Source organism: Neovison vison, chromosome 13, assembly GCF_020171115.1.
Source record: "Neovison vison isolate M4711 chromosome 13, ASM_NN_V1, whole genome shotgun sequence".
Taxonomy (NCBI): domain Eukaryota; kingdom Metazoa; phylum Chordata; class Mammalia; order Carnivora; family Mustelidae; genus Neogale; species Neogale vison.
The window spans coordinates 72,378,826-72,390,950 of NC_058103.1; the positions used below are offsets into that span (position 1 = coordinate 72,378,826).

Consider the following 12,125-nt stretch of genomic DNA (forward strand, 5'->3'; position numbering starts at 1 on the left):
TAAGGTCATGACCATAACCTTACTCTTGCATGTACAGTTATTTGGCTGCCTCTTTACACTATTTCCCTCATCCAGAAAGTTCTATTGGACAGGCCTACTCTAGGCCAGAAGCTCCATGAGGGCAGGGGCTGTATCTGTGTTTTCCTCACTACAATGACCCCCACGCCTGTCACTGTGTCCAGCACAGAGGACACCTAGTTGCTATCTGTTGAATGAATGAAGGGGACAGGGAAGGGGTCAGGGCTGGGTCTACCCACAAGGAAGCAGTGCTTCCTTTCCGGGACTAGTTGTTTGTCCCCCATATTCATCTACCAACCAGAGCATCTACCCCTTTCTGCTCCAGACACCCACATTGTCACCTTGTTCCAAGGCTTCTGTTTTTCACATGGGCACAGAGCCTGAGGGTACTGCCTCCTGGCACTACTCACATTTCATATCCCCTGAACCCAAAGCACCCCTGGAGTTGTTCAGGGGTGTTTGCCACTCAGGCTCTGCCAGGCAGTGAGCTTCTTGGCCACATTCCCACCTCCACCAGTGCTCTTGATGTGGGCAGGCTGGGTCCAAAGACCTAGAGGGGGTGCCACAGGACCAGCCAAGAGGGTCCTTGGCTTCACATAGGATAGAATTCAAACTCGAGCCAGGAGGAGGTGAGAGCAGAGTTTACTGAATAACGTAAGTGATAGAGTGTAGGAGACAGAGGGTCTGGGACACTCAGAAAAGGAGTGAGTTTCTCCATTGCTGGGGGATAGGGGGTTTATTCTGGAAAGGGGTCCAGCGCACATATTCCTCCAGGCATCTGGAGTAGGGTCCGATCCAAGCCAGGTGTCAGTGTTATTCCGTAAATCACTGAAGTTAAGGGGTATGGACACCGATGCCGGCCACAATTTGTTCAAAACGAACGTCCTGGAACATGCTCAGGATCTCTAGATGTTATCAGGCGTATGGGGGCCTGGGATGAAACGCAGAGAATGATTCACTTTCTTGCCTCCCTCTTAGAGCGGGAGCAAAGGAGGACTTCTTATACTCAGACGCAAGGGGAAATACAGAGCATGTGTGAATGAGGCCTACCAGAGAAACAGCAGAAGTGGAGCCTTTCTAAGCTTGAGTCCCTTCAGCTTCCGTACCTTACTCTGAGCAATTTTAAGGCAATGCTGTCAAAATCACCACTCGCTCCGTGCAGTGCCTGGTCCCATAAGAGAGGCTCCACTTCTGCCTCAGGGAGTTTTTCCAGCTTCTCAGTCCCATTTCCTGGATGCTCTCCCTGCATATCTTCCCCCAGAAATGCCGGCATGAGTCAGCACCCACTGTGCCCTGGGTGAAATACCATGCACTGTTGTGGGAACTGCCCCTTTGGGGTCCTCCTGTCTTTTGAATCTGTCCTCCCCATATCATCATCGAGCCCATTCCTTCCTTTTCCCCAGTCAGAAAGTGTGCTGTGGGCATATGGTGGCATCACGGCCATCGAGGGATTTTCCCAGCCTGGCAGAAGAAACTGGGGAGCAGGGAGAAGAGAAAAAAATCCAAGCACTCAGACCAAACACCCAAAGAATTCCAGGAGCTGGAGGAATGGGTGATATAGAGGATCTTCTTGGACTTTGAGTCATTCTGGTCCCCTGGTCCACCCAAGGATCAGAATCTTTCAGAACTCTGGGGTGGGTCCTTCAGTGTCCTTGACCACATTGTCAAAAAGTGGTTAAACAACACATGCTTGATTACCTCCCATGATGGTAAGCTCACAACTCACTCATTCCATCTTAATAATTAAATTATTAGAAAGTCTTACCTCATAGTGGGTCTATATCCACTCACTGGCCCCCCTCCTCACATTGCTCTCCACTCCCTGTATTTCTAGAAGACAATAGCCCCCTTCCCCATACTTGTGGCTGGGGAGTTTAAAGTAGGAGGATCAAAGCTGTATACTTTCAGTATATATGTTGCTCTTCATTGACAAGTTTTACAGAAAGAAAAAGGAAACATTAGGAATTTTTTTTCTTTAATATTTTATTTATTTATTCGAGAGATCTATTTTTTATTTATTAAAAAAATAAATTTTATTTATTTATTCAGTTCCCTGCTGAACAGAGAGCCTGATGTGAGGCTTGATCCCAGGATCCTGGGATCATGACCTGAGCTGAAGGCAGAGGCTTAACCCACTGAGCCACCCAGGTGCCATGAAACATTAGGAGTTTTAAGAAAAGAAACACTAAACTATTATATATCACTAGATCTAGAACAAACTCCCCTTGAACTCAGTCTGTGTCAGTGTCCCTTCTCCATGGGCCCCTGCCCTGCTCCAGCTTACATGCTGACATGTCTGTCTCACCCATGATAGTGTTCCAATACTAGCTACTAGCCCCATGTAGCTGTTCAAACATAAATAAATTAAAATTAGATTAGATTAGATTCATTGCACTGGACACATTTAAGGTGCTCAAAAGTCACACGAGGCCAGTGGTGACTACAGTGGATGGCACAGACATTGAACATTTCCACACTGCAGAAAGTTCTAGTCTAGCATAGCACTGCATTAAGTCTAGCTCCAGGAAGACAGAGACCAAGTCTTTGTGGTCCTGCACTGTATCCCTGGCACCCAGGACACTCTCAAACCCAGCTCTGGTACTAAACAAATATCAACATATTTCATATGCTGCCACCCTCTGCACAAGGCCCAGCACTGGTGATGGGACCCACCTCCCCCTTACTCTCCTCGCCTTCAGATTATGGCTTCTAGCCAAGTTTGACTGGGACTGTGACCCAGGGCTCATGGTCTCCTTGCTCCCTCCAAACCATCTCTGGTCAATGACTGGCTCAGGGTTCTTGGAACATTATGAATGTGTGTGTGTGTGTGTGTGTGTGTGTTGGGGAGTGGTTGCAGAGAGATAACTGGCAGGGGAACGGGTGGTCAGCATGAAGGGAACAAGGGTTCCAGGCCTCAAGAAGCTCAAATTTGAGCCTCTAGCAATGGCTGCTGCCACCTATGTGGTAGGCAGCCACCCAGACTTTGGTTCGAATTCTGGTTGTGTTTCCTCCCTGCTGTACGACCTTGGGAAGCCACTTAACTTCTGTGAAGCCACTATATGCATTGTTTCCTCATTTTAAATATGGATAAAAATAAAAAACTTGATATAGGTAGTAAGTACATTAAAGAAGATGTGTGGGGGCGCCTGGGTGGCTCAGTGGGTTAAAGCCTCTGCCTTAGGCTCAGGTCATGATCCCAGGGTCCTGGAATCGAGCCTCTGCTCAGCAGGGAGCCTGCTTCCTCCTCTCTCTCTGCCTGCCTCTCTGCCTACTTGTGATCTCTGTCTGTCAAATAAATAAATAAAATATTAAAAAAAAAAAAAAAGATGTGTGGGGTTCTGTTGGTACTCAATTATTGCTTGTTCCTTTGTCCACATAGAGAGCAGTAAGAGCTTTGCCTTAAACATCATTCAGATCACAGTCCTCAAGACACCTGTGTGGTTCCCACTTCTCCCACACAGGAGACCAAATATAACTCCTGATAGCACCCTTTGCCTTAAAGCGAGACACTTGTCATTCATTCCATTGTTCTTACCTACAAAGATACCTGGTATCTGCCAGCCAGCCAGGTCTGTTCTCTCCCCCACCTTCGTGTCCCAGTACATACCTGAAATACCCTTCCCGCCCTCTCTTTTCTAAACCGGGCCCTATCTTCCCAGATGCAGATTCTTTCCTGAGATTCACTTCCTCTCTTAGGCCTACTTGATTCTACCTTTCCAGTTTCAAGATTGCTAATCACTAAAAATCATTTCATGCCTACTTTGGCCTTCAACCAGCTCCTTCACCCCTCCCTTAGTGATTAAGATATAATCTGTGTTCCCAGGTATCTGGTTGTATATGTGAGTGTGTATAGAGCAGGAAGCAATAGCAGGTGGTGACCAAAACAAAACAAAACAAAACAAAAAAGAAAGGAAGGAAGGAAGAAAACAAAGAAGTTGGTGAGGTGGGAGAGCTGGACCAGACCAGACAGAGGTCCCATTTGGCCACTTACTACATGGATGGCCCTTAGCAAGTTACTTAATTTTTCCAAGCCTCAATGTCCTGTATATTTTTCATGAAGATGAGAAACAATAATACTATCACTACCATTACTATTTATTGAGCCCTTACTTGGTATAGGCACTGTTCTCAACTAAGCACTTCACAAAGATTCTTTCATTTAATCCCCACTTCAACTTTCCCAGGTAGGTAATACTTCTTCTATGTTACTGTTGAAGAAACTGAGACACAAAGGAAACAACACAGAGGTTAAGTCCCTTTCTGCAGATCTCACAGCTATTAAGTGGTAAAACCAGGATCTGCGCCCAGGTGTCCAAGAGTCCATGTTCACACATACTCTGTTTACTGCCTCCACAGATAATCCTGTGTGCACACAAAACTCCCATCACAGTGCCTGACACAAAGATAACCAATAAGTGGTTCTCTTTCCTCACTAGGACCACAAGTATACAAGGCCAGGAAAAGTGTCTCTTTTCCTCTGTAATTTGTTGCAGGGCCTAGGAAAGACAGACTAGATAGTGGGCACTTTATATACATTTCCAGGACTTGAGAAAGATGTGGAAGGAATATAAAGAATTTAAAGAAATATAAAGAAATACTTTCTTAAATGTGAGCTATAAACACATGCCACAGGGACACACACTTCTCACAAATACATCATATATGCTCACTCATGCATACACACTCACTGGCCATCTTGAACCCCAAGAAGGCTCACCAAAAAACCTTCCTGAGCTGGTCCAGGAGCCATAGAAGGCTTTTAGGCAGAGACGTGACATGATCAAAACTGAATTTTTAGGAAAGTTGATCCAGAAGCACAGAGGATGAACTCATAATGCACGGGACAGAGTGAGATGAGGGAACATTGAAAGGACTTTCAACAATCAAGGAAGAAAGGAACTTAATTTCTAGTGCAATGGGAATGGAGAGAGTATTTAAGAGCTACTAAGGAAAAGTGAGGTGAGAATAGTGCCATTCTCTACAATAGGATGCATAAAGCCCAAGGTTTAAGAATGGATGGGATGTGGTATCTTTTTAGTTTTGGGGCTTCAGATGTCTCTGGAACACCCAGGTCATATCCAATAGACTTTTGAATATGTGTGTGTGTGTGTGTGTGTGTGTGTGTGTGTGTGTATTTATTTTCCCCCAGCTCAAATATATGTATTTTTCAGTTCATTTTTAGAGCTCACAAGACATCTGGGCTGGAGACACGAGTTTGAGTGTTACCAGCTCACAAGTAGTAATTAAAACCATGCATGTGGATTAAATCACCCAGAGAAAGTGTGAGGCCAGAAATCTGTGGGTCCAGGAGAGAGTTCTGGGGAGTTCCAACTCCAAGCAGCAGAAGCCTTGGATTTGTGAATCTTCTTCCAGGAATAGTGTGTGATGTGAAAGGGGGTGAGAAAAGGGCCCTGTAGATCACTAACATTTAGGGGAGAAGAAGGTGAACAGATGAGAAGAGAGGGGCAAAGGCGAAGAAGCCAGAAAAGGTTATCAAGCGGAAGGAAGTCGGAGCATCAAAGCTACTAAGGTCAGTGGAGATAACGACAGGAAACTCCACCCGTAAGATGTGGCAACTAGGAGGCGTCCCTCGCAGGTAGAGTGAGGTCTGTGGGATGGTGACTGCGTGAGTCCGCGGCTGTTGAAAACACTGCAGTTTGAGCAGCTGACTGAAATTGCAAGCCCCACGGTTTTCACGCGCGGCACACCGTCGCGCATGCGCACTCATAGGCACCAGAGGGCTAATTACAGTGACTTGGTCTTTCGAGAGAGGATCGGCGCACGCGCCTCCCGAGCCCGCTTACTCCGCCGCCGGCTCCTCCCCAGGCCTGCAGAGGGCGCTGCGTCTCGGCGAGAAGGAGCGTGGCGCCGCTCTACCCTGCGCCCGGGCTCGGTGGCGGGCGCCGCAGCTTAGAGTGCCCCACGCCTCCCCTCAGCGCAGGTGGGTCCGCCCGCGGGGGGGCGGGAGTGTCTGGGATCCGTGGGGTGGGCGGGTAGCGGTAGTCTCCTGGCGCGGAGTGGTCTCTATTGCTTAGGTGCCCCGGCTTGGGTCCGGCCCCGAAGAGGATCGGCTGTGGGCGAGGCGACACGGGTACGAGTCCCGGTCTGGGTGGGCGCCTTCTCTAGGACTAGCGCCGCTTGTCTCAAGACCCTTTCACGTCCCGGGGGTCTCCGCCAAGACTCGCGTGCGGCTTCCGGGGACTCGCTGGGGGCGGGACTACTGGGGCGGGGCTCCCGTGATTGACGCTTCTTTCCCCAGGTTTCTCGGTCTTCCACTGGACCCCCTCCCCTGTCCAGAGCCCTGAGCTGGCACCATGGTGAGACCTTTGAGTCAAGCCCCTCACCTCCGCATGCCCGTGGCCCTCGTGGCTTTGCCTCCGTTGCCATCTATAAACCTGGGGCTCCGCAGTTGGGGGAGTTCGGTGGGTCTGCTCCTGCAAGGCAGCCTGCACCCTTCCAACTCCCCCATCCCTGTAGCACGGGCGCCTGAAGGTGAAGACATCGGAAGAGCAGGCGGAGGCCAAAAGGCTAGAGCGGGAGCAGAAGCTGAAGCTATACCAGTCAGCCACCCAGACGGTCTTCCAGAAGGTGGGGCCCTCAGAGGTAGCCCCTTCTCCAGGTGGCCCTCTTACTATATCACAGAGACCAAGAGCTGGGCCTTAGTGTCAGACTGCTTGGATCCATATTTGCATTCCATCGCTTACAAGCTGTGTGACCTTGGGCAAGTTACTGAATCCCTTTAAGTTTCAGTTTGCTCTTCCATAAAATGGGCCTTACTGCATAAGGTTGTTGTGAACGTTCAACCAGAGGATACCCGTAAACCCTGAAGCACTCTGCATGGTACCTATTGTGTAGTGTGGGGTTTACAGAATTTTCAGTAGCTCTGCTTATCTTATTTAGCCTTGCAGTGGGAGACTGATAATGATATCTGACCCTGCTACCTATCTTCTAAGCGCCAGGCTGGTGAGCTGGATGAATCAGTGCTGGAATTGACAAGCCAGATTCTGGGAGCCAACCCCGACTTTGCCACCCTCTGGAACTGTCGACGCGAGGTGCTTCAGCAGCTGGAGGCCCAAAAGTGCGTAGGAGTTCGGGGCCCCAGGAAGCTGGCCCTGGCCTTGTCCTGCCTGAGTCCAGGCGTAAAGCAAGAATGGGGCAGCCAGGGACATAGGTAGAGGGGAGCTGAGGGCTGGGTGTAGAAAGTGAAGGGCGAGCTGAGCTGTTTCGTGTTGGAGGGCCCTGAGTCCCATTTCCCTCTGAGTGCAGGTCCCCTGAGGAGTTGGCAGCTCTGGTGAAGACAGAACTGGGCTTCCTGGAAAGCTGCCTGCGGGTGAACCCCAAGTCCTATGGTACCTGGCACCACCGCTGCTGGCTGCTCAGCCGCCTGCCAGAGCCCAACTGGGCCCGGGAACTGGAGTTATGTGCCCGCTTCCTCGAGGTCGATGAGCGGAACTGTACGTGCCTGCCTGCCGGTTGTGCCCCACGCCCTGGGTCCATGGGTCCTCAGTAAGGCCCAGAGTTGGGAGGGATGACTAGGACAGGCCCACAGAGCTTATGGCAAAAGGGGTAAAGGAGCCAAACGCATCCCCCATAGAGCACACATATGTGTTTCTGAGGGCTTCCATGGGAACTCCAGGGGTTCTAGCTGTGCGGCTCCCCTTGCCCTACTTCTGAGATGCGCTGTCTCTCCTCCCCTAGTTCACTGCTGGGACTACCGGCGCTTTGTGGCCACACAGGCAGCTGTGCCCCCTGCAGAGGAGCTAGCCTTCACCGACAGCCTCATCACCCGAAACTTCTCCAACTACTCCTCCTGGCATTACCGCTCCTGTCTCTTGCCCCAGCTGCACCCCCAGCCAGACTCTGGATCCCAGGGACGCCTCCCCGAGGATGTGCTCCTCAAAGGTCAGCAGGGTCAGAGGTGCTGGGCAAGACTCTGTGGTGTTGCCTTCCCAGCCCTGTTACCGAACCCTGTTCCTGAACCTGCTCCTTGAGCTCATTGAGCCCTTACTTTGTGCCTGGCTTTGGGGGCACCTAAGAATCAACCCCTGGCTACAGCGGACTCGAGTATCCAGTGGGAAAGATGCAGCCATTGTGTAGGGCCAACAGATGAATGGAACCAAGAGGTGGCAGTACTCCAGGGCGAGGGTGGGATGCTGGGATGGCCAGGGGCCCCCCAGGGTCCTGGCCATAGCCCGTGCCTCCTTGGCCCCTTGCAGAACTGGAACTGGTACAGAATGCCTTCTTCACTGACCCCAATGATCAGAGCGCCTGGTTCTATCACCGCTGGCTCTTGGGACGAGGTGAGCAGGGGGGAAAGAGGCTGGGCATTTTGGGCTTGGAAGGAATGGAAGAGGATTTAAGGAGACCTGAGGGTGTGTCTCCCCCCAGCTGACCCTCAGGATGCCCTGCGCTGCCTGCATGTGAGCCGAGATGAGGCCTGTCTGACTGTCTCCTTCTCTCGGCCCATCCTAGTGAGTCCTGCAGCTTTTGCCGGAGAGCATCACGGATGTGGGCCTGGTGCCATTGGGGCTGACGGGTCTGTCTTTGTCCCCTGGGCCAGGTGGGGTCTGGGACAGAGACCTTGCTGCTCATGGTGGACGAGTCACCCCTGGCTGTGGAGTGGAGGACCCCAGATGCCAGGACCCGGCCCAGCCACGTCTGGGTATCCCAGGACCAGTGGGACAGAGTAGGGGGCTGGGGCGGGGCTGGAGTGGGACAGAGAAGTGGTGAGGCTCAAGCGTTTCCTTAACCTGGTGCTTCCAGCTCTGTGACTTGCCTGCTGCCTCCCTCAATGACCAGTTGCCCCAGCATACATTTCGTGTCATTTGGACAGCAGGCGATGCCCAAAAGGAGTGTGTGCTTTTAAAAGGTGACACAGCCTCTACCTCTCCCCACTCGAGGCAGCACTTTCATCCCTCTCCTGCCCTCATGGTGGTCCCCTTCTACTACCCATTCTTGTTCGCAGGCCGCCAGGAGGGCTGGTGCCGGGACTCAGCCACTGATGAGCAGCTCTTTAGGTGATGGCAGGGAAGCACCCGGACCAGGAGAGGGGCTCTCGACTCTGGGCACCTGGGGTGGGAGGCTGGGCTTGGGCAGATGGTCTCACACTAGATACTGGGGACAACTGGCGCCCCGAATAGACGTCATCCCCTCCCCTGCCCTGTGCATCCTCAGGTGTGAGCTGTCGGTGGAGAAGTCCACGGTGCTCCAGTCTGAACTTGAGTCCTGTAAGGAGTTGCAGGAGCTGGAGCCGGAGAATAAATGTGAGGCCCCATTCCCTGACATCCTGCTCTTCTGAGGAGGCCCTTTTCCAGGAGGGCCTCTCGGGGAGAGCAGGAAGGGTCTCCAGATGGGAGCAGAGAAGGCTCTAGGAGAGACAGTCCTTTTCTTCACCCTCTCCGTAGGGTGTCTGCTCACCATCATCCTGCTGATGCGGGCACTGGACCCCCTACTATATGAGAAGGAGACACTGCAGTATTTCCAGACCCTCAAGGCAAGTCCGGCCGTGGGAGCAGGGATCAGGGAGGCCCGGAGGGCAGCAGGAAGACAGCTGACAGGCCTTCCTTGCCATACCCCTCCTTGCCAGGCCGTGGACCCGATGCGGGCCGCATACCTGGACGACCTGCGCAGCAAGTTCCTGGTGGAGAACAGCGTGCTCAAGATGGAGTACGCCGAGGTGCGCGTGCTGCACCTGGGTCACAAGGTATGGCTGCCTTGGGCGCCTCCCCGGGCCCACCCTTCTTTCCTCGTGACCTGGCCAGCTTCTGCGTCCACTCCATGCACTTGAGTGGAGACGCTCTGGCCTCCTTGTGCGCCTGGCTTTGGCCTCAGCAGGTGCCTTTCCGGATGTTCTACCTAACCGAGGTTGACTCCATCTTCCTTCCAGCCTAGTCTTCTTTCTGGCCTTGCTTTCTGTCACTTGCCCCCATCTTTCTGGTCACCCAGTCTCCAGTCCTGAGTCACCAGGGCCACCTTGTGCCATCCCTTCCCCAGGGCCAGTCACATCTTCATTCCTCCCCACAGTGAGCCCTCACCCACACCCGCTCACTCCGATGCTTCTCTCCCTGGGACAGGCCCCTAAGCCTAAGGCCTGGGTCACTTCCAGAGAGGTCTGACAAACTTCCCAGACTCTGTTTTCTGTCTTTGTGGTCCTTCCCAGTCAGTCTTCCCAACACAGCAGTTCCGTCACTTCACTGCCGCCCACCTCTGCTGCCACCACACTGATCCCCCAGACTCAGCAGGCCCACTCCTGCCGGTATCGGTGCTTTCCCCAGCGCACTCCTCCACCCCCCATGTCTGCCCCCAACTCCAAGCCACCTACGCCCCTCCACCCACCCGCCTCCCAACCCCAGCACTCCCTGTCTATCCCTTGTCCTTGATATGGACTGCTTGGAGTTGTAAGGTAAGCTTGTCACATGTTCTGTTCCTGTCCTCGGCCAGGGTCCCCAAGGCCCTGTGTGGGGCACAGAGAGTAAGTGCCTCATGAACCATGGCTACAGACCCTCCCCCCAAGTCTCACTGGATATACCCCTCCTCAGGATCTGACGGTACTCTGCCATCTGGAGCAGCTGCTCTTGGTCACTCACCTGGACCTGTCACACAATCGTCTACGAGCCCTACCCCCCGCCCTGGCTGCCCTGCGTTGCCTTGAGGTAAAGATTTGCTCCGTCACTGTCCCAGGTGGCCCTTTTCCCTTCTGCCTCAGAGGTCTGCTCACCCCACAAAGAGGTGTCCAGATCCTCCCAGCCCCTACTGATGACCCCTTGCCTTCTCTGCCTCTGTCACCTAGCCTGACCCTAGAAGCCTTCCCTGCACTGTAAGCTGATTACCCCAACCTCCCTACGTGCTTGCCCCAGTCCCATGCTGCCAGCTGCCCTGCCTCGACTTCTCTGCCCTCTCTGCTCCCCAGGTCCTGCAGGCCAATGATAATACTATAGAGTCCCTGGATGGTGTCACCAACCTGCCCCGGCTGCGGGAGCTCTCCCTGTGTAACAACCGTATCCTTCCTCCTGGGTGCCTTTTGGGCAGCGGGTGGGGTGAGGTGCCACGCTGGGAAGGGACACACAGCAAGTGTGTGGGGAGTCGGGGGGCCGGTTGTGGCAGTGCGGGCTAAGGAGAGAGGATAGCCTGAGGCCATAGGGGCCTCATTGCCCTGCACTGGTGGTTTCGCGGGGTGGAAGTGACTCTCTCAAGCCGCAGTTCAAAGACCATTAGCCTGCAGGTGTTCTTGGGTACCACATGATATTTTAAAAACCAGAAAGTTTTGTATTTAAAAATCCTAGAATTCTGATTCTACTTAAAAATGGGAGATTAGGGACTCCTGGCTGGCTTAGCAGTAGAGTATATGACTCTTAATCTCAGGGTTGTGAGTTCAAGCCCCATGCTCGGTGTGGAGCCTACTTAAAAAAAAAAAAAAAAAAGAGGAAGTTAAAGCAGCCTTTGGCCTGCATTTCCACTCAGCCAGCCTTGGGCATTGTCGAGTGGAGATATGGGTACCCCTGGAACCAGAGCTAACTTTCTCCTTGGCTATAGTCCGCTAGTCCCGGCACCACATCCGACCCACCGCTTGGGCTTCCTGCCTGGCCCTGGGGGCAGGGGTTTGCAGTCTGGAGCCTTACTCTGTCCAGGGCTGGTGTGCCAGATGCCTAGCAGCCAGACTGCCAAGCAACAGCCCCTGTTCTGGTGGGAAAACCGGGATGGTTATGCAGGAGCACATGGGTCTGGGAGAAACGGCCACACTTTCCTTGACTCTCCTGCCCAAGGCCTCCAGCAGCCAACAGTGCTCCAGCCTCTCGTCTCCTGCCCCAAGCTGGTCCTCCTCCACCTGCAGGGCAACCCGCTATGCCAAGCGGTGGGCGCCTCTGAGCACCTGGCTGAGCTGTTGCCTTCAGTTAACAGCATCCTCACCTAGAGATCCTTCCCCCCCTTTACTTGCTCTTTAACTTATTGGGACTGAATAAACAACGGAGAGGCCCCCTCGGGCTGCTACGCTGTGCCACTACTGCCATTACTCCTGCCAGCTATTCTGGACAAGAAAGGGAAAGGGTGAGGCTGTGTCAGCCTTCCCTTGTACTTTCATCTTAGTTCTGCTGCTTCTTAACCGTGGG

At 52.9% G+C, this 12,125-nt stretch overlaps 1 protein-coding gene across 3 annotated transcripts; it reads left to right on the plus strand.

Annotated features, from left to right (window-relative positions):
- Nucleotides 1-5,856: 5,856 nt before the first annotated feature.
- RABGGTA (Rab geranylgeranyltransferase subunit alpha) lies at nucleotides 5,857-12,025 on the plus strand. Of its 3 annotated transcripts, none has more exons than XM_044229783.1 (17): nucleotides 5,857-5,959; nucleotides 6,278-6,335; nucleotides 6,496-6,606; nucleotides 6,972-7,096; nucleotides 7,285-7,472; nucleotides 7,717-7,920; nucleotides 8,235-8,318; nucleotides 8,407-8,489; nucleotides 8,579-8,680; nucleotides 8,782-8,887; nucleotides 8,984-9,035; nucleotides 9,193-9,281; nucleotides 9,423-9,511; nucleotides 9,605-9,721; nucleotides 10,557-10,670; nucleotides 10,928-11,015; nucleotides 11,781-12,025. In XM_044229783.1, exons 2-17 carry the CDS (start codon nucleotides 6,333-6,335, stop codon nucleotides 11,927-11,929), a joined length of 1,704 nt encoding a protein of 567 aa, XP_044085718.1. In that variant the 5' UTR covers nucleotides 5,857-5,959; nucleotides 6,278-6,332; the 3' UTR covers nucleotides 11,930-12,025. The 3 variants fall into 3 exon arrangements, with proteins under 3 accessions (XP_044085718.1, XP_044085717.1, XP_044085719.1); XM_044229782.1 differs by lacking the exon at nucleotides 5,857-5,959 and adding an exon at nucleotides 5,984-6,109; XM_044229784.1 differs by lacking the exons at nucleotides 5,857-5,959; nucleotides 8,407-8,489; nucleotides 8,579-8,680; nucleotides 8,782-8,887 and adding an exon at nucleotides 5,985-6,109.
- Nucleotides 12,026-12,125: the final 100 nt, after the last annotated feature.